Genomic DNA, 22,209 nt, shown 5'->3' on the forward strand with positions numbered 1-22,209 from the left:
GGGGAAACACTGCTCCCCTGGCATCCCCCCCCACCATTTGCAGCCCAGGAAGAAGTGGGCTCAGCAGTCACAGGTTACCAAGTTTTTTGCCCAACAGTGAACAGAAGAGGCTTATGCACAGTTCACTTCAGTTCAGTTGTTCAGTCGTGTCCGACTCTTTGTGACCCCATGGACTATAGCAGGCCAGGCCTCCCTGTCCATCACCAACTCCCGGAGCTTATTCAAACTCACGTCCATCCAGTCGGTGATGCCATCCAACCATCTCATCCTCTGTCGTCCCCTTCTCCTCCTGCCTTCAACCTTTCCCAAAATCAGGGTCTTTTCTAATGAGTCTGTTCTTCGCATCAGGTGCCGAAGTACTGGAGCTTCAGCTTCAGCATCAGTCCTTCCAATGAATATTCAGGACTGATTTCCTTTAGGATTGACTGCTTGGATCTCCTTGCAGTCCAAGGGACTCTCAAGAGTCTTCTCCAACACCACAGTTCAAAAGCATCAATTCTATGGCGTTCAGCTTTCTTCATAGTCCAACTCTCACATCCATACACGACTACTGGAAAACCCATAGCTTTGACTAGATGGACCTTTGTCAGCATACTAATATCTCTGCTTTTTAATATGCTGTCTAGGTTGGTCAGAGCTTTTCTCCCAAGGAGCAAGCGTCTTTTAATTTCACGGCTGCAGTCACCATCTGCAGTGATTTTGGAGCCCAAGAAAGTAAAGTCTATCACTGTTTCCATTGTTTCCCCATCTATTTTCCATGAAGTGATGGGACTGGATGCCATGATCTTAGTTTTTTGAATGTTGAGTTTTAAGCCAACTTTTTTACTCTCCTCTATCACTTTCATCAAGAGGCTCTTCAGTCCTTCTTCCCTTTCTGCCATAAGGGTGGTCTCATCTGCATATATGAGATTATTGATACTTCTCCCAGCAATCTTGATTCCAGCTTGTGCTTCATCCAGTCCAGCGTTTCTCATGATGTACTCTGCATAGAAGTTAAACAAGAAGGGTGACAATATACAGCCTTGACATACTCCTTTCCCGATTTGGAACCAGTCTGTTGGTCCATGTCCAGTTCTAACTGTTGCTTCTTGACCTGCATACAATTTCTCAGGAGGCGTAAGGTGGTCTAGTATTCCCATCTCTTTAAGAATTTTCCATAGTCTGTTGTGATCTACACAGTCAAAGGCTTTGGTGAAATCAATAAAGCAGAAGCAGATGTTTTTCAGGAATTCTCTTGCTTTTGCTATGATCCAACGGATGTTGGCAATTTAATCTCTGGTTCCTCTGCCTTTTCTAAATACAGCTTGAATGTCTGGAAGTTCACATTTCATGTACTGTTGAAGCCTGGCTTGGAGAGTTTTGAGCATTACTTTCCTAGTGTGTGAGATGAGTGCAATTGAGCGGTATGTTGAACATTCTTTGGCATTGCCCTTCTTTGGGATTGGAATGAAAATTGACCTTTTCTAGTCCTGTGGCCACTGCTGAGTTTTCCAAATTTGCTGGTTTACTGAGTGCAGCACTTTAACAGCATAATCTTCTATGATTTGAAATAGCTCCACTATTTCAAAGTTAAGCTTGAGGTCTAGTGGGCAGTTGGATCTGCTGAACTATAGTCTGGCCCACCAAGCTGCCTACTGCCTCTGCGTACTTGTCATGGAAGTAGTCATCCCACAACCTCAGCTGTCTGGGAATACTAACCACCTTTCTTTACAAAGGTCAGGGGACTTAGAAACTCACTACCTTGCTGTGTCCCAGTGCAGGATCAAATGACTTCCTTGTTTAGAACTAGTCCTCTAGGCCAGAAGCACACACATACACATTCAGCCTGCCTCATTATAGTATAGGCTGATTTGTCTATACTGATGGGCAGGGAGGTGAAGAAAATAAGAGCTGCAGCTGCCTGCCTGCCTGGTGTGAGACGGGAAGCAAAATGTATTCCATTTTTCTTGAGGATCAGAGCACAGCACCTCCATATATAGCTTCACTTAAGCAAGGAGCAAGACATCCTGAATGGAGTCCCTGTGAATTTTTCAGGCTGGCAGCAGCAGCAGCAGAGGGACATCAAGCCAGGGTCTGGGGATTTTTTGGCATCTATAGCTCTGGGCTCACCTCAGTGCTATTTGACGGCTGACTTCCTCACTCCTGCCCTACAAGGCTGCATTGCGTAGATGTGAGGAATTGAGCAAGACAGGGACATTACCCATCCCACCAAAGCAGGTAGCCACTCTTGTTCCCTTCAATGCATCCTCAAAATAATTCTTGTTTTAAAACAGGAATACGACCCTGCCACTCTTCAGTGACTTCCACTAGCTTGGGAGTGGCAGGACCTAGCAGGAGAGCATGATTTGGCTCTTCTACTATTTTCAGAGTTGGTGCTACAGCTACTCCTCCCCTCCCTCAAGTTGTGCTGGCCTCTCTACTCCTCCAATGAGCCAAACTCCTTCTCATTTCAGAGCTTACAGTCCCTTTTTCTAAAAACTCTTCTTCTAAAAACCCCTTTCCCTGGCTTATGCATACTCATCTCTCGAGTCTTCCTAAGAAAGGGTCTTTCTGACTTCTCAGGCCAGGTTAGATCCCATGTTTTACACTCTGATTATAGAGTATTATTTTCCTTCACTGTACTAGCATCATTCTATCTAAGCATGTGTGTGATTATGTGATTACTGCCTTACACCCACAAGACCAAAAACTTCATGAGGGTGGGCAATGTACTAATTTTGTTTACTTTATGCCCAGTGCCAAGGACAGTGCCTGACATAGTATATCCTAAACAAGTTTTCTTAGAAGGAACAAAAAGGAGGAGGGTCAGAATGAGGGAGGTAGAGAGGAAAGAAGAAAGCAGGGAGGGAATAAGGAAGGAAAGAAGCAGGGAATGAGGCAGGGAGAAAGGCAGAAAAGGAGGAGTGGAGGTCCCAATGGGGCAAACTGGGAAGATATTTGATTCTCAGTCTCTAATGGGAGAGCTGGAAGGGTTAAATGTAGCTCTTACCTGAGGCCTCAGTGCTCAAAGGCAGAAGTTGAACAGCAAAATATTGTCCATGGGATAAGGCTGAGTTCAAACCACAGAGGCAGGTCCAAGTGGGTCATCAGAGCAAAGGGGGTCTGAGGTGAGTATTAGGTATAGAGCAAAATGAGAATAGGAAAAGCAGGGAAGAAGAAGGCAAATAAGAAATAATCTATACAAATTCAGGAAACTGTAGGACAAGTCCACCAGCTGGGCTTATGTCTTGACTTAGCAGCTTTGTATGCATGGGCAAAGCAAGTCTGATTAAAGGGACACAGACCTCACATAGTTGCCATATATGGATACATATTGTTCCAGTGGCCTAATAAATTGGGACTACTGTATACAAACCATTTGCCTGTGAGTCTGGTTAGCTCTCGGAACCCTGAGGAGACTGAATTCAGACAGAGCGTATGCCACTGCAAAGCCTAGGACTGGATCCTGCCCCACGGTGCCCTGTCAACATACTGGAGCTTGGTGAAGCTCTGCCAAAGCAGTTAGCTGGCCCCTCTCTTTTCTACATCTCCAAGGCAGCCTTTTGAAATTCAACATTTTGAACCAAAGTTATCAAGTTCTTTGAGTTACACACTGTCTCACATTATCTCCCTTCTTGATCATCAGTTTCTGGGCGAGAGGGAAAGCATCTAGTTCATTTTCTCATCTCCTATTGAGACTAGTATTAATACGTTATTTCAAACAGTAAGTGCTCAAAAATTACTGAATAAATATTGCTATATATTTCATAGATGCTGGGAGTGATTACACCAAAGAATTTTTTAACTTCTTGAGGAAAACCTTTTTAGACCTGAATTCTTTTTGAAAAATATAAGGAATTGGACTAATTAATCTCTAAAACATTTCCAAATTGTAAACTGCTGAGGCAATGACAAGGTTATGTCATTGCCATTTATGTAAAAATATATATTTACAACATCTCTATCATTTCTAGTATATTATTGGGCACATAGTGGGAACTCAATAAATGTTTGCAGTGTACTGACTCCACTACAGATATAATCAAGCTGAGAAGAAACAGAAATGTGTTTCTGAAGTTTCACATAAATTTCTTAAGAGTTGTACACTACTTAAAATATTCAAAAGAAATGTGTTATTAAATGCAGTCCGAAGGTGAATTTTTTTTACAATATTTGGAATAACTTTGTGATATAGTAACTTAATTTAATCTTTTTAAGACACTTAAGAGTGTCTTTCACATTTTTATATATCAAAGTTCCTAATAATAGGATAAACCAGATTAGCAGTTTACAGTTATGGGGGAGCCAAATGACTTACTATTGATTAAATCAAGCTATTCTTCATAGAGGGAACTGTCCCTCTTTCTACAGTTTCACAGATTCCACTCCCCACCCACCCTACACAATTTTCTCTCTTGTGTCTTAACTCATTTTTCAAATTTAGTATGTCTACCCATATTTATAATGATATTCACAATTTTTTCACTTTCCAATGTTCCCTTTCCACATTCCTCCCCCATGCTTAACCACATGCCTCACCATTTGCAAAAATGGATATGCCTTCCACAGTGTCTGGATCATCCACGGTATCTAGAGTCTCCAAGGCATCGGTCCCAGATGGTGGCTTTTGTATGAGCATGCTGGAAGTTGAAGCTTCCTCAGCTGAGAAAAAACATTTCTAGGTTATCCTCAAGGTGGGATTCAGGGAGGAGAATGCTCTTTATTCTCTTTCACTTTCTCTATGGCTCTCAGCTAGCTATCCAGGGCACTTTACGTATAAATCCAGTGAAAAAATTAAAGAAGTGATGGCTCTTATCAATAACTATCTTACCTCCAAAAGGTTATACTCTTGACATAAAAGAGGTGAAAGCAGAACACATACCTAGGAACTTTAAGACTGGGGTGGAAGAGATCGCCATTTTCCTTCAGGATTATATTTATCTTATAGGTTTTGGAGTGTTCATATATTTAATACACCTACTACCAGCACATGTGCTATAAATCTTGTTCTCTCTCAGCTCCCAAGTCCTTGTTATCTGCCTGGGGACTATCCTCGTGTAACAGGCCAAAATCTCACCTGACACTTGTGAAGGGAAAAGACAGGATTCAGTCATAAACATTTTATCATAGTGAGAGTGGAATAAACCAAATCAGTTGACTGCTAAAGATTGCCTTTGCACTATTAAGTCTCATATCCTATACTGAGATTCCTGGCAAGAGAATCCATTCTGTTACTGGAATATGATCAGGAGACAATGGTACCTGTTCTTTGAGGAGTCCTGACTAACTGGCGAGACTGAATTACACTTATGAAAAGTTTCAGATGCAATTCCACTTTACGCATGGTTGACTCCTAGAAATAGAATATAATGCAAATCAACAGATCTGTGGAATGAATAAGATGGACAAAAATGACATGGACCACGTGTGTTCAATACTAACAGGCCTTAGATCCTGATAGTACAAAATGTCAGCATATGAAGTGATACATATTATCTACTTTTATCCATTTGACAGGGCAAGATATCCTGAACTCAGCAAGCATTTTCTCCAGCAGCTGAGAGGAGCTAAAAGGCTGGAGGCCTCCAGCTCAGCCAAGTCTGACCTCAGAATGTGGCTGTCATCTGGGTCTAGAGTGCTTACTCAGAAGCACTTCTCCAAGACTTCTAGACGGGCCTGGATCCTGAGGCCTGCCAAGCTGAGGGACTTGATGACAAGTCTAAATGAACAAACGTATGCCTTCTCATTATTTTCTTTTAAAAATAGAAAATAAAGGTTAACCAATTCAGTCCCAATAACAACAACATGGTCATCTAGCTCTTCAGAGAGCAGAATCCTGGGATGGATCTCTGGATCACTTTCCTCACACCTCTTGGAGGAGCGTTTCAAACTCGTCCATCGTTCTGGAACTTTCTTCACTTTTCCAGAGTCTAGCCTAAGCCAATACCAAGCTGTTCCCCGCCCCCCCGCCCCACCCTTTCCCCAGTAGCCATTCATGCATGATAGGCCGCAAAGAGTACAGGACGGCAAGTTAAAAACACTTGTTTCCTAGTCCCAGATCTGCCATGTACTTTATAACTTTGGGAAATGATTCCACTTCTCTGAAACTCGTAGACTAAATGATGGCCAATAACCCCTACAAGCGCTAACGTTTTGTGATTCTCGCTAAAACACGAATCTTGCCCGAGCTAGATTTAGCTCTGGTCTACATCTGTCAAGGTGGCCACCAGTTCCTGCTGTTCAAGGGCCACAGAGAGAAGCTGCCATGGAAACCAAAGCGTGAGCAGAAATCGCCGAGCGGAACCAGAAGGCGGCGGGTAAGGGGGCCGAGGGAACAGAGAAAAGCGAAGGACGATGGGCACACTAACAGTATTCTAACAAGGAGAAAGAGAAAAAGCTCAAACTGAAAGAGGAAATTATGACTACAGCCTTAGATGATTCCCCTGGCGTCTCAGGCCTCGCCACACTGCGCAGGCGTTCCGCTCAGTCCTCAACTCTGCTCTTTGACCTCTCGCCCCACCCCCACCTCCTCCGCAGCCTCGGAAGAGCTCTTCCGGTGTTGTGGAGGCGGTTCCGGTTCGCGGCGGTTCCCGGGTTTTGCGTTCCGCGCCCGGCCGGAAACCCCTTCGCATAGCAGCCGGTTCCGGTTCGGTGAGTGGCGGCGGGAAGCTGGGGGAGGGGTGAGGATGGAGGGAACCTTGACCGGGAGGCAGAGCGGGCCCGGGCCCGGCAGCCTGGGCTGGGCTGGACGGAAGCGGGGACAGCTCTGGGGAGTGCGCTTTTTCCTCTGCCCCGCCCCCTGGGACCACCTCCCCTCCCCCCTGCTGTCCGAGGCCGCGATCTGGCGGGTGGCCGTTAGTTAGCTTTCCCGAGGCTGTTCCTTGAGGCCTCTTTCTCCGGGGTCGAGGAGAGGCCGTCTCCCTACGGTCACGGCCGGCCCCATCTCAGCGCCCAGCCCTACTCGTGAGGAAAAGGCCGGTTGGGGTTTCGGGGCTTTCCCGCCAGAGCAGGTCTTCTCTCAGGGGAAAGCTGTTTTCATCGGGAAGCTCAGCTTTTCTGTTATACGTGCTTCACCTCCCGCCTTCCTTGAGGCTTGAAAGATATTTCTCGACTACTTCTGCGTCTCATGTAAACATTTCTCCAACTCTTTTACTCTGTGGTATCTCCCAGAGATGTGATACCGCTAGTGCCACCACCAGAAAGAAACGTCTGGACCCTCCTGCCCAGGTTATGAAAATCCCCTTAACTGCCGCCGTTTGCTTACCTGGTAATTCCCGTGAACCGTCTCTTTCTTGGCGTCCCCTATAACGTGATCTCTCTGGATATATGCCCAGTTTCTCTTGAGCTTGGTGATTTCTGTTTATCGGTGCGTCTGCAGTATTTGCACTATCTTGTTGGCAATAACTCGCTGCTTTATCACTTTCTCGTCAGTTTTGTTAAAGTCATTTCACCTCACGTTTGTTTGCTTTTTATATTTGGGGTGGTGGTGATTCTTCTGAAATTTATATAATGCCTTTTAGAGGCCCCCAACTAATTGACTTAGGGTCCTTCTTCCAAGTGGATGATTTTGGATGATTTTCGATCGCATCATCTCCTAAATCTTTATAAAGATAATTTGTGTTAAGGACTCCTGTTGAGAGCTAGATTACACTGAATTTGGAATTACAGTTACAGTGAAACTTTAAGCATATCTTTAAGAATGATCCCTCAACCTGCTAGTTTAGAGATTGTCTTTTCTCCTTTAGTCCCATATTGGAAGTCTCATTTGTTGTGGAGAAGCCTCACTCACTCTTACTTAATTTGAATTAATTATCCCAGCTGCAAAGATGGTCTTCCTATCACCCGTCTAATGACAGATCTAGAGACAGCAAATGAATTAAAAAACAGGTTCTTCTACCTCAAGCTAAGGTGATGTAATTCTTGAGTACTGCTTTGGAAGTCTTTCCTTTTCTGTACCTGACTCCTACACCTTCTACCAGTTTCACCAGCTTTATTATCTTGTTTTAAGTATCTGTTGATGAATCTGGTTTCCTCCCTCTGACAGTGAGATTCTCAGCAGCAGGACCAGTTCTTACTCATCCTTGTATCCCCAGTCCACTCTGAGTTACTGATGCACAGTAAATGTGTGTGTGTGTGAAAGAAAGCTAATCCTTTTTGTAAGGATTTTAAGGTGTTAGAGTCTAATTTGAGTGAGGACTTTTAGAAATATGAAAGACAACCAAAAATTGCATAATGATATAGTGCAGACTGTTTCATATACATAATTTTCCAGAGTTTGTAATAGGATGATTCATTCACATGATCACTTCCACACCCTTGTCATATCAGAAATTTTTCTTACTACATCTTGGTCCTGCAAAAAGCTAATTGTACAGTGCCTCTCCTCAGTATATACTTTCAAATAGCTTCATGGTAGCTCTGAATGTTCAGATTTATAATCACCTTTTTGCATATATGTCTTACTATACTCATTACGTTCTGTTATTGTCAGGACTTTGCCATCATTTTTTTTTTTTTTTTTTTTTCAGATTTTTTGTTATCTTGTGCTCAGCCGTTTATCTGACTTCAGCTGAATACCTGTAATTATGTTTTTTTTTTTTTTGTAAATTAAATGACTGATGTGAAGTAGAAAATGAAATACTAGAATACTTTTAGGGGGAAAATTTTCTCATGCTTGAAAGAATTTGTTGGCATCAGAAGTTCCAGGTCCAACATTTCATGTTGAATCTTGGGGTAAAATATCCTTTCTCCCATTATATTTGCACAGTGGCAAAAAGAAAGTAGCATAAGCATACCAAAGAAGCTGAATGTGCCTGGGAAATCCCATGGACAGAGGAGACTGGTGAACTACAATCTGTAGGGTCGAGAGAGTCAGGACTTGGTGACCAAATAGCAGCAGCAGCAGCAGCATAAAAAAGTGTGGATTCCCCAGATTTAGCTAGGGATTACTTTTATCTTGCCAAAGTGTATGAATCCTTGAATAAGGATATGTTGAAGGATGTGAAATATTGTGATGTCTGTTGAAAGAGCATCTGCTTACAAGTGAGGATGCCTGGATTTTTGTCTTTCCTTTGTCCCATCTTTGTGATTTCAGGCAAGTCACCAAACCTCCCTGGACATAATCCCCAATGTTCTTTGACTTCTTGCTTGCTTCCCTTTCACCTCTATCTCAACAGTGCAAAGGACATTAACACAGATTGTTCTAATGGGCACCAGACTTTTAAATTGGCATTCCTCTTAATATAACAAAAAGGACTAGTGGTAACTCCTGGCCTGTGGGCCCTCAGAACTGGGGGCAACTGGGGGACAGGAAGAAAAGAGAGGCAGAGTGTCCTAGAGACCTTTGGAAGTGCTGAAATGATTGGACAGTAGAAAACGAGCAAATATTTTAAAACTAGCCCTGAAATAAATGTCCCCTCACCTCTCCCCACCCAAGCCAAACAGGTGTGTTTTGAAACTTTATAAATACGATAAATACTGAAAATACAGCTTTGTGTTTTTTGGTGTTTTTTTTTTTTTTTTTTTTTTCCCCAAAAAAGACTAGTGGTGACAGTTATGGAATGGCTTGAAAGAGTGAAATGTGAAAAAGTCACTGCTAGTTTATTGGTTGATAGGAATTTTTTCCCTTAATAGGGGACCCAGAGAATTTGGCTTTATTGAAAAAGAAAAAAGGGAAAAGAATAATCTGGAGAATTACCAGATAGAAACGTTATAGTAAGTTGAGCATTTGGAAATATATTTGAAGCCTTAATCTGAGGCTTAAATTCTTTGGGAAACTCCCCTGGCAAGTAATCAGATGATTACTCTGCTTAGTCTGTACCTATGCCAAGAAAAGCTCAAGCAGCCTTCCTTAATGTGTGCACTTCAGTGTTGGGACCATAAAGGGTTCCTGTTATCATCATTCAGTCTCCTTAGATTGAAGCTCTGTTAGTGCTATGTGGTTGGTGAAGTGCTCAGTCTTTTAAAAAATATGTGATAAGATTATGAATAAATAAGTGTACCACCCCTAGTCAACTCCTTGTAAATCTGCCAAGAAGCCTTGGTACAGGGATGTGTTTATTAACCTAGTTCCACCAGCTAGGCTTTTAACTTCTGTCTCTGGGCAAATTAGACATATCGAGGAGAAAATTTCATATAGGCAAAGGGGCTTTGATTTGTAACCATTAATAATGGGGGTGGGGGAGTATTTAGTACAACTGTGATGAGTTCCTTGATTGTCCTCAGAATTTTCTATTGCTTTTTGTTTGGCCTGTAAGCCATGGGGAAGAGAAATCTTAATAGGACTACTATAAGATCTGTTACTTGTTTATAACATGGTTTAGCATGAGGTGATAGAGCAGTGGATTGGGAAGAACTTTTAGGTTGTAATTTCAGTGCTGTCACTTACTTTATGATCCTATGCAAATTAACCTCCAGAGTGTTGGCTCTCCTGACCTGCTTTGTGCTGTAGTATTCTGTGGATAGTTCATAATCACTCTTTAGTATAGCACAGGTTGCAGAAATGTTTGGAACTACCTTAGGCTAATTTTAGTTTCCATTCTCTTCCCATCAACTTGCCTTACCATCTTATTTTTTTCTTCACCAAAAATAAAAGCACCACTTCTGAGTGGCTTCATGTCCTATAATTATATGAAAGAGATATTTCAGAATGTAATATTTCTGTTTTCTGTCTTCTTTTATAGGACTTTGTATCTTTGCTGAAGTCAGTGATGTGAAAACACCTGACATGGGTAAGACTGATTATGAAGTAGTGTTCAGTTCTTTTACTCTAATTAGTTAAACTGGAATGAAAGAATATTTGCATCTGTGCTTAATGATATTTTCAATATTTGGATTTTTGTGTTAATAATTTTAAAGGAGATCTCATCCTAATTATATAATAACTATATCAATTTTCTTTGGATTGGGCTATTCTTTATAGCAACATTTTAAAGCATTTTCTCATTCATTGTATTAAAAAGCCAAATACATAGTACCAAGTATTACTATGTGCAAGGCCTTTTAAGTACTTAAAATACTTAATAGTATCTAGTAGGTGGGCTTCACTGGTGATTCTCTGGTAAAGAAATCCACCTGCCAATGCAGGAGACAAGGGTTAGATCCCTGGATCAGGAAGATCCCCTGGAGAAGGAAATGGCAATCCACTCTAGTATTCCTGCCTGGGAAATCCCATGGATAAAGGAGCCTGGTGGGCTACAGTCCTTAGGGTCACAGAGTCAGAAACTACTTAGCCACTAAAGAGCAGTAGCATCTAGTAGGTTCTGTTATTATCTGAGACACAGAGATTAAGAAACTTGCCTAGGATCACACAACTATAATTGGCGAAGCCAGGATTTAAGCTCAGGCAGACTGGTTCTTTAGTACTGTTTTATACTGAGTATTATGGGCTTCCCTGATAGCTCAGTTGTAAAGAATCCACCTGCAGTGCGAGTGACCCTGGTTCAATTCCTGGGTTGGGTAGATCTGCTGGAGAAGGGCTAGGCTACCCACTCTAGTATTCTTGGGCTTCCTTTGTGGCTCAACTGGTAAAGAATCTGCCTGCATTGCAGGAGACCTGGGTTTGATCCTTGGGTTGGGAAGACCCTCTGGAGAAGGGAAAGGCTACCCACTCCAGTACTCTGGCCTAAAGAATTCCATGGACTATATATAGTCCATGGGGTCGCAAAGAGTTGGACACAACTGAGTGACTTTCACTTCACTTCATACTGCTTATTATATGATAAATAATTTGATGAAGGTAAAATTTTAATTTCATTTAGCTAGTAACATTGAGAATTAATTGTGATTGGAACATTTTCCTTTGTTCATAGTAGTTTATGTCTGCAATGGGAGCAATATAAATAAGGTCAAGACTAGTAGTCAGTTTAGGAATAGGGTGAAAAACCTATACAGTTAGATCTTACAACATCGCATATGTTTCTTTGAAGTCCACTTTAGTCTTCTCTCTACTGTCTTCTCCTTTTGCTCAGTCTCTCTTCTTTCTCCTGGTCATTTGTTTCCCTTTTCTCTCATTGCTGATAGCAGTGTGAATCAATGAATTCCATTCCTCTCATTTGTTTCTGTTCTAGCCCTTTTATAGTAATAAAGCCCTCAAAAATGGTTATAAAAGTAAGGTTCTGCCATAGTATTGCAGTAATTGAGTTGATGTCTATTAAGAGCTATACGAATAAATTATGCTTTTTGCAGAAAAAATTTTCACATGGATTAAATTTCACAGCACCTTTTTGAGTTGAAATATGAAATAAAACTGGGTTAAGAGTATTTGTTTTGAATGGTAAAATTTTTCCCTATTTTTTTAATATTTAAAATTTTTTCTACAGTTAATTAAAATTTTCTTTGGGGAAGATTTCATTATTTTTAAAACTTTGAATTAAGCTCTTTTTATTCTTGTACAAGTCTTGAACTGTTTAGTAGATGTTCTCAATTCCAAATTAACCAATTTCTCAACATGGGCCTCTTTTTTTTTTTTTTGACAGGGACATTCTGAGATTTCTTGCCAATAGTTGTGAAGGAGAGGTTTTATTTGACTGTAGAGGTGTTTGGGAGAATTCATTTTTATTAGGTGAAAAGATTGGTTCATGGAAAAATAAATACTGAAGCATTATGTGACTTGAACTAATCTGGACTCTCCCCAGATGATATTGCTGATAGGATGAGGATGGATGCTGGAGAAGTAACTTTAGTGAACCACAACTCCATATTCAAAACCCATCTCCTGTCACAAACAGGTTTTTCAGAGGACCAGCTTTCACTTTCTGACCATCAGGTTAGTAATAATTTTCTTTCCTTAATTAATGAATTATTTAGGCTTAAGTTTTCATCTGATAGAGTTTAAATGCCACACTTGAAAACACAGGCAAATATGTAAACTTTTTAGAGCCCATTATACTAGTGCTTCTAGCTCAGCTGGTAAAAAGTCTGCCTGCAATGCAGATCCTGGTTTGATTCCTGGGTCGGGAAGATCTGCTGGAGAAGGGAATGGCTACCCACTCCAGTATTCTTGGGCTTCCCTGGTGGCTCAGCTGGTAAAGAATCCGCCTGCAATGTGGGAGACCTGGGTTGGATTCCTGGGTTGAAAAGATCCCCTGGAGAAGGGAAAGGCTACCCACTCCAGTATTCTGGTCTGGAGAATTCCATAGACTGTGTGTTCCCTGATGTCACAAAAAGTTGGACATGACTGAGCAACTTTCTCATACTAGTATTTGGAATTTTGTTCAATACGTTGAAGTTAAGGTAAGAACCAAGCTATGTATGAATTCTTGGAGAATGGTACCTTTTAGAAAACTCTTATTCCTCAATATTTTATTTACCATTACACAGATCAGTGATCTTTTAAACTGATGTCTTAAAATCAGTGAGCGATAAATGGGAGGAAATTGAAAATATACAACAGCTCTGAGATTTCTCTGTTGTATAAAGCTTAGTTTCTCAGGGATCAGGAGCATCAGCATTGTCTGAGAGCTTATGAGAAATACAGACTCTCAAGCTTTACCCCATACCTACTGAATCAGAATCTGTAGTTTAAAAAGTCTCCAGGTGATCTATATACACATTAAGATTTGAGGATCACTGTTAATAAAGCAGTCTTTCTCAGTAGGAAGCCATTACTAGTTTGGATAAGACTGTTCTTTGCTGTGTTCAGAATGTTTAGCATCCCAAACCTCTGGGCACTTAATACCTGTAGCATCTGACCCCAGTAATCATTTTGATAACTGAATATATATCTCCAAATTTACAGACTTGTGCTGGGGTACAGGAGCACCCCTGATTAAGAACTGTCCTGTTATCAAAAGGATCAAAACCAGGTTGATTTTGTCAGGTGCTTTGTTGTGCGATACACTGGCTTTGAGGAGAGGATATACTAGATACATAGTACCTTGTAATGAGCACTCTTTGAACTAAGTTGTTAACAAATATTTTCACATTTTTTCCCCTTGAAGCCTTAGTCACTTCATCAGATTGTCTGTGTGTCTTCCTTTCTTACTGGTATGCAGTTTATTATATATATATATGTATATTTAATTATATTGTTCTGAAATGTGTCATAATCTTGTCTATTTGTATATGTTTCCTAGTGTCAATCTTTATTGCATTTTATTGTTAAAAAATATGGCTAAAAAATCTTTTTGTTTTGTTTAGATTTTACCTTCCAGGCAAGGAAATTTGGACCGGTCTTATACTTGTTCTACAAGAAGTGCAGCTTATAGTCCAAACTATTATTCAGGTATGACACATTACTTGGAGTCAAGGCATTCCTACCTTTCAGTCTTCTTAGTAAATTGTTTGTGTTTACTGTCTCTAAAAGTGAAAACATTGTCAAAAGCAAAATGGTGTTTTCTCCATTAAAACATCATTTTAGTAAGCTCTCTATTTGTGGTTGCTATAATACTTCACTAATCTAGTCTCAACCAAACATTTTTTAAGGGGAAATTGTTTTTTTGGAATCAGTTCTCCTACTTGCCTATTATGCCATTGTGAAAAGCAGTACAACTCTGATTTTGGATTTTTTTTTTTTTAAGATATGTGTATGTAATGTGAAGGATGCTTGTTTTGTACTGATTTAAAGCACAGAGCTAGCCTATTTGTATTTGGCTTAAAACCGTAAATTCTGAAAACTTATTTCTACCCAAGCTTGTCCCTCCTTTAGGGCAGGAAATGTTCACTACATGTTTCTGTCTAGCACCTGCCACAGCCATGCTTGCATTTTCAAGGGCTTGCCTTTTCAACTTGTGATCCATAACAGAAATCAGCATTCTCTAGGCTATTCCTGGCCCCTGGCCTGCCTGCCTTTTCATCTGCCCCCTTCTTAAGGTTTGGATTTCCAATGATCTGGCTCTGTCTTAGGAAACTTAAGAGTTTTTTTATTGGTTAGCCTCCTGGCAGCATGACCCAGGAAGATTGTAGTGGTCTTCCAAAGTTTTTCACTCCTCATGCTTTCATCTCCTCACCTGACCACAAGTATGGGAATATTAGCCATACCATTGAACTTGTTTCAGTGGGATTTTTATAAGGATAAATTGAGATAATAAATATGAAATGCAAATAATAATTATTGTTATTTGGCTTCCTCAGGATTCTTTGTCAGCAAGATGAGATCTCCTCCCCTAAAAAGACGTTAGTATGATGCTCTTTGAGATTTATATTATATTTAAATATCATTTAGTGGGTGGTACTTTACCTTGGGCACTGGATTTCCTCTCCCAGGGTGGGAAAAGGTCTCCACATAGTATGTGCTTAATTGTCTAGAAAAATCAGTTAGTTTTTTCAGAAAGTAACTCTGCCATCATTGTTGTTGAAGAGTTCTTTCTGATGAGCAGAGAGCCTGAAATCTGGCTTCATAGGTCATTAATATTAATAATACGAATAGGACAGTTGAGTGGATAATGAAATCAGATCATTAATATTTTCATTTGAACTCAAGCTGTATATGCTTGCAATTTTGTTTCCTGGTTTACCATTGGACAGAATATTTGGTTTCAGTTTAAAGTAATTACCTTTAATATTAATTACATTTAATAAACAACATTATATAGAAAATTATACTCAAATTATATTCAATATCTCCTGGCTAACTCAATTCTTACTTAATTCTGTGGTCGTTTCTGTTTTTTTGTCAGTATATATCCATGTACACGTTGTATGATTCAAAACATACGATCTTTTGTTAACCCAGTTTTTTAAAAAATTTTCTGCTTACCTATTACTCTTCATATTTACCTTTTTCTGTTGATTTCTAATAACCCATGGAATTTATATACACATTCACAGTCCTTTACGTCCAATCCCAAAATTCAAAAGCCTCTGAAAACCAAAAATTTTTATCGTGGTTTGTTTGACATCAAGACTGAGCTGTATTCTTTTCTTAGCAAAAAACTACATGAATTGATATTTAACTATTTATGTTTTGCTTTTTAAAAAATCTCTGTAAATATGAATATTTACATATTTCACTATAGATATATCGATGTGTTTGATAACAAGGTGCTGCTTCAGGTTATACTTAGAAGCACTATGTAGTATATGCCAGATTATCTTTGTAAAATTTCAAAAATTTTTTTAGATGTAGAAATACAACTGAATCCAAGGGGCTGTGATTTAGGATAATGGGCATGTGTCTTCATTTCCTTCATTTTCTTTCTGGTTTAGATCCCCTTCATCTTCATTGTTTTAAGCTATTATAAATACATAACTTAAAAACATTTGTTTTTAGCTTTTTTCTTTTAAATTTCAGTAGACCCTTGATATTCACAAAGGATATTTCTGAGATCATCTCAGGTCCCTATATTCTTGACTGTGCTGGCTTTCTACTCAATTACATGATTCTTGAGGGTTATTTTTCTATGTTTGTCCTTACACCACAAGTTGATCCCTGTATCAAAATCTTATGTCAGAGTTCTTGTCTCTCACTTGAAAGGCCATGTTTTTTCTTTAGGAAAAGAAAAAAATTTGTAACAGTTACTTTAAATGTGATGATGACTAGAGAATATTAACAATGAGTAATAAAACCATATTGAATGGGGATGCTGAGCCATTAGATTCATTCTCTAAATTAAAACCTGAAGCAGAGGATTCAGATTTATGCCTCTGCCAAATTTAATCTAATCTGTGACCAAACAAATTTATGGCGTTGCACAGACCGCTAAGGTTGCTGTCTGACAATTAGCAATTTAAATCTGTGAATGCCAAAGATCTGTATACTTTTTTTCTTATACTGAAGACTGTAATTCAAATCTTTTTACCGTGTACTTTTTTTTTTTTTTTTACTTTGTTGCCTTGCTACACCCATTCTTGTTTATTGCCAGTCCTGCAGAATATTGTTTCTGCTATATCCTTTTCTTTTCTGAAAATTTCCACATTAATTTCTGTGGTCATTCACCTTGATTTGATTGGGCTAGACATGGGTCCTCAGTTTACTTGCCTTAGTCTCCTCATTATGACTGTATTGGTTTTTCTCTCTTCTCTTACCTTATCATCTACTTCTCCACTAAAGTGAAAACAAACAGGAAAACCTCAAACTAGGATCTAGAGTCTACAGCTTCCCATTTACACTTTACTGAATCTGCCTCTCTGTATCAAGCTTTTAAAATATTTCCAAGATCAGACCATTTAAAATGCTGATTTTTTTTTTTTAAAGCTGATTTTAAAAGAAAAATTTAGAAAGCAGAGAAAACGCATCATTTTCACTTTAATAACTTATTGTTGACCAGACTTAAAGACATTTTGATTTTACTAAGAGCACAATTGGAAAACAAAACATTCTCAACCTTAAAAGTAGCTTAAGATGAAAAGAAATGATTTCGCTCATGCTTAGAATCATCATCAATGTCTTATCTTTGTAAAATATGTTAAATTAGGTTGCCAAACTGATATTTAGTAGGTAAGGTGAATTGAAGCATCCTGTATTCAGAAAAACTAAATAAACCTGAAACTTAACAGGAGCAACTGATGGTTACTTTCATAGTAAATGATTGCCTGACACACTTTTTTTTTAATATGAAGTTTCACTGTGTCCATAAAAATATTGCCTGTCTCTATAGAAAATGTGTATAGAAAAGTAGAAAAATACCTGTAATTCCATCACCAAATTAAAATTTTGGTGTATTCCCCTATAGTGCTGTTTGTGTACACACACACATAGGTAATCTTAATTGCAATCTGACTTCTTAATGATGACAGAATACTAAAAGAGTGCAGCCTCCTATTGGTGGTCCCTCTGTAGCTTTGCTTGATCACATCAGCAATAGAACACTGTTCAGTAATTTCACTGAGTGATTCTGGTGAAATAGATTACTTGATCCTGTGCTTTTTCCTTTAATTTTAAAGCCAAAAAAGCTGTGGCATCTGTTAGATGCCATCGAAGAGGCTACTCTGGTTTATCCTTGGTCTCAAATTTGCATTTTTTTGGTAGACTTATTCCTCAAGTAGACATCTCAAGTTAGATCATTCCCTAATCAAATTTTAGCAAAAAGTATGAGAAACAGATTTCTATCATTATTACTTTGCTTAAAGATAATGATTTTCTGGTCCTTTAATGAAACTCATTTTCATTAGCCTCATGTCTCTATTTTTACAGTAATAGTAACAGATGTCAAGTCAAGCATAGTTGTTGGCTGCAGAGGGAAAAAGTTGTAATTCACTATGAAAATAAATTTAATTATTAGATTAGGTCATACACTGGTACAGTAATGGTGGTACTTAATACCACCCTTGACTGTTACTTTTATTTCTCTTATTTACCCTAAATTTCTGATAATCCTGATCAGCTTCAAAAAAATCCACAATACAAAACTAGTATTTTTGTCAGTTGCCTTACTTTTTAGATAAAAGTATCAAAAGCTACATTAAGTAATTTAAACAGCAGATACATAATATTGTGCAAAATTCTATAGTAATATGCTTTGAAAGAGGATCTTCAAGTGATGTGGGCATTAGACAAAAATTCTGGAAGTAGAGAATTACATTTTCATCTTTCCACTGGTGCACCTCAGTCACATAGGCTAACATCTGAACTTATTTTGAAGGTGCTGTTTTAAATTGTCCCATCCTGCTGATAGACTGAAAGTTTTTTATCACCCCAGTTTGTAAGCCACAAGTCATAAAATTGAAATAATAGGTAATCCTCACTTAGTCTGACTGCAGTAACAAGTATTTGAGTTTTGATATGTTTGATCATAACATTCAGTGATTGAAGTTATCATACCAGAACCAAATGCATATGATGAGTCATTCCTGCCATAAGCCGGCCAGAATAAGCAGCAATTAGGTTATCTCTGCTCTTAGAGCCCCTGAGTCGTGAACATGGTAATTAAAAACAGAGTGACACCAGCTGCTTATTAAACAATAACTGTTGTTCATTTGAATTACAATTCTCCTTGGCCCTCCACCTGCTTTCTTACTGGTCTGGCCTACCTTCTTTCAGGCCCAGGCCTGGGAGTGCTTGCAAGATATAGTTGGGGTAAAATGTTGACTTTTGGTGGACACCACGGAGTCACATTGATGCAGATAAGGCACATGGCTGTGGCAGGATTCAGCTCCTTCATCAATTTTCAGGTTAGTATGGCTGAATCACTTATAGTTTGTAGAAGTTCCCTTACTGCAGACTTTGCTGGCAGTTGAGACTGGTATCTTTCTTCCATGAGAGACATGGTGATATGCCACATTACTTTGGAATACAATGTTGGACATGGTTGCAGTCATATGGAGAACCACTGTAGGTATTTGTTTAATTTATTCAAACTTTTATTCTTCTAGACAACACTTCCTCAGACAGTTTTATTGGCTCAGGAGACCTAAGAACCTTTGGCCAGAGTGCAAATGGCCAGTGGAGAAATTCCACTCCGGTATCAGGTTCAACTTTACAAAAATCAAGAAACAGCCGAAGTCTTTACCTCGAAACCCGAAAGACCTCAAGGTAAGTATTCTGGCTGCTTAGTTCACAAGCACTTTCTCCATTATAAGGGAAAATGGCCATAGGATAGTTGTTACTTTGGCACTTTTAAGAAGTAACACCATTTTTGAACTTTAAACCATAGTGCATACGTGTGCATGCTAAGTCACTTCAGTCATGTCTGACTCTTTGTGAACCTATGAACTATAGCCCACCAGGCTTCTCTGTCCTTGGGATTCTCCAGGCAAGAATTCTGGACTAGGTTGCCATGCTGTCCTTCAGAGGATCTTTCCAACCCAGGGGTTGAACCTGAATCACTTACATCTTCTGCATGGCAAGCAGGTTCTTTACTACTAGTACAAAGATGTGGACAAATTCATTTTATACTTCCAACTTTTAATTTATTTGGTGCTGAATTTTGATGACAGCCAAAGTGAAAATGGATCAATTTCTGCAACTTTAGTAGCAAAGAAACCACATTTTACAGACTTCTGACATGAGCAGAGACCTGACTTCAACCAAAGCAGCTTTTTACTTTGGTCCACTATTTCTGTTAAATAATAGATGCATAAAGAACTTCATCATAGTTAGCCTAACTTATAAGCCCTGCTTATTCCCTCACCAAATTTATACTGATTATTAAAGGCAGATGAAGTTTGGCTTAGAAACTTTCAATACTTTATGAAACCTCAAATACTTTATGTTGGTAAATTTTTTTATATGGTATTTTATCATTTCTTAAATATTACTCTGGTGATAGATTTTAGACATGTAGGGTCATTTAGTTTCTTGCTTAGTCAAAGCTAAGCTTTCTGGTGTTGCTTGAAACCAACCAGGTAGTTTTTATTTTATGATTATTAGCACATGACCTCTGGAAACGTGTGAGTACCCCTAGGAATTGTCTTCCCTACTTCTTAATATTTAAAAAAATTATAAAATAATTCATTACTATAAAAAATAATTCATTAATACAGTTGCATTATAAAAATTAAAACATTGCCAATAAAGCCAAAAATTCCTTAACCCCTACTCACAGTCTTACTCCCTTCCTCTTCATGTGTTTCCTTCCAAATCTTTTCCTGTGTTCATTTCTCTTTCACTCTGTCCTACTTAGATATAGATGATACATATGCTATGTAATACTATAGAATGTATAATGTATTGACTTCATTAAAGATATTCTGTATGCATCTTTTGGCAAGTTGCTTTTTTTACCCAAGAATGCCATACTGCTATTTTTTAAAATAATGTTATTATAGAAGCAGGGCACATGCTTTGTACAAAATTGGAAAATACAGATAAGCACAAAATAAGCAATAAAAACATCATATTCCCACCAATCAGTGATCACCTTGGTAATGTCTTAATATATATATCCTTCCAGATATTTTCCTCAGTTTACACTCATTTTTTTCCAAAAATGAGTTCATACTGTGCATGCTCCTCTGTAATCTTTTTCAGTCAATCATCTTCTCCTTTTTCATTCAGTAAATTTTATCTTGTACACTGAATAAATTATATTTAAATTTTCCTAGTTGACCCAAAATTATCCTTTATAGCTAGTTTGTCTAAACCAGTGTACAGTCTAGAATTCTATCAGTAGTTATCCCCCTTCAGTTTCTTACAGGCTTGAATAGCACTCGCTTTTCTTTATAGTTCTACCATGTGTTATAATTATTTTTTAAGTAGATAAATTAAGATTTTTGTTGGAGTTTCAATATCAAATTCTCAAAAATTAATAGAATGAATATACTGAGAAGTAGAAGGATATAGCAGACCTGAAAAGTGCTATGAACCAATTCAACATAATTAAGATTTATACAATTTTCACATCGTAGTAGGATACAATTCTATTCGAGTTCCCATAGACTATAAACTAGGAGACACTGTATATATATATGTATCCAGGGACATAAGATTAGGTGCAAAAGTTTCATGGTCTAAAAGTGTTGAAATCATACAGAGTCTGTTCTCGTATCACTATGGAATTATGTTAGAAATCAATATCAAAAGATATTTGAAAATAACCCACATATTTTCAGGTACAATGTGACATTTACCAAGAGAGTTCTTCAATTTAGCCGTTGAAAGCCTCAATAATTAAGTTAGAGGGTGATTGCAGAGAAGAAAACACTTAAATGGGAAATTAGTATCAAAATGAGGAATTAATATTAAAGATACTTTAAACAAAATCCCATGTATTTGGAAATTAAATACCCATTTTTAAATGATGAGTGTATCTAAGAAGCCGTAACAAGGAAAATTAGAAAATATTTGTGATAGCATAAAAATGAAAAGAGAATTTACCAGAATTTGTTGCATGCAGCTGACGCTGCTCAATGCAGTTGAATACAACGTAGAGTCTTGAATAAGACTATGAAAGCAAATAGTGGACACTAGCATAACATTTTGTGAAATTTGAACAAAATCTGTAGTTAATAAATACTCTATCATTTGTTAATTTATTGTTTTTTTTTTTTTTACAACATAGCATTTCTTTATATTATCAGAATTGGATTAGAAGTTTCAAGCCTCATTCAAATTTTTTTTAAAAATCACTAAGATAATAAATTTTCTAGACTTTCAGCAGTAATATTAGATCCCAACATACATGGAACTATATCAAAGTTTTCAGACTGTAAGTTAGAAATCTAGCATTCTGTTCATTCTAAGTCAAACAATTATGGAATCAAAATGTCATAAATTCTTTTAGCTAGGCAAAAACTCATAAATCTTCTAAAATACGCATATTATACATGCTGTGTGTATATATATATGTATACCAAAGCTTTTCTACTACAGAATAGCACCCCTTTTTTATGACATGTTTTTCTGCATAATTT

The 22,209-nt window shown here is 38.3% G+C and overlaps 2 protein-coding genes across 11 annotated transcripts in view; one reads left to right on the forward strand and one right to left on the reverse strand.

Annotated features, from left to right (window-relative positions):
• PFKM (phosphofructokinase, muscle) overlaps window positions 1-8,228 on the reverse strand; it is a 46,429-nt gene extending 38,201 nt beyond the window's left edge. The window contains exons 1-3 of one of the 6 annotated variants that reach the window (XM_061129097.1): window positions 7,244-8,228; window positions 5,242-5,332; window positions 4,519-4,641 (exon numbers count right to left, since the gene is read on the reverse strand). In XM_061129097.1, coding sequence (XP_060985080.1) covers window positions 4,519-4,641; window positions 5,242-5,323 — 205 coding nt within the window. In that variant the 5' untranslated portion in view covers window positions 5,324-5,332; window positions 7,244-8,228. Of the gene's footprint in view, window positions 1-2,989; window positions 3,103-4,518; window positions 4,645-4,861; window positions 5,159-5,241; window positions 5,907-6,405; window positions 6,509-7,243 lie in introns of those variants that run through there. The other 5 variants (XM_061129092.1, XM_061129105.1, XM_061129084.1 and 2 more) reach the window with 5 other exon arrangements.
• SENP1 (SUMO specific peptidase 1) overlaps window positions 5,973-22,209 on the forward strand; it is a 50,137-nt gene continuing 33,900 nt past the window's right edge. For 2 of the 5 annotated variants that reach the window (XR_009690437.1, XM_061129124.1), the window contains exons 1-6: window positions 5,973-6,630; window positions 10,662-10,709; window positions 12,615-12,745; window positions 14,119-14,203; window positions 15,052-15,093; window positions 19,231-19,390. Coding sequence is in view for 4 of the 5 variants with exons in the window: in XM_061129124.1 (XP_060985107.1) it covers window positions 6,414-6,630; window positions 10,662-10,709; window positions 12,615-12,745; window positions 14,119-14,203; window positions 15,052-15,093; window positions 19,231-19,390 (683 nt within the window). In the remaining variant the exon portion in view is untranslated. Of the gene's footprint in view, window positions 6,631-6,650; window positions 7,247-10,661; window positions 10,710-12,614; window positions 12,746-14,118; window positions 14,204-15,051; window positions 15,094-19,230; window positions 19,391-22,209 lie in introns of those variants that run through there. The other 3 variants (XM_061129130.1, XM_061129134.1, XM_061129127.1) reach the window with 3 other exon arrangements.

Source organism: Dama dama, chromosome 3 (assembly GCF_033118175.1).
Source record: "Dama dama isolate Ldn47 chromosome 3, ASM3311817v1, whole genome shotgun sequence".
NCBI lineage: Eukaryota > Metazoa > Chordata > Mammalia > Artiodactyla > Cervidae > Dama > Dama dama.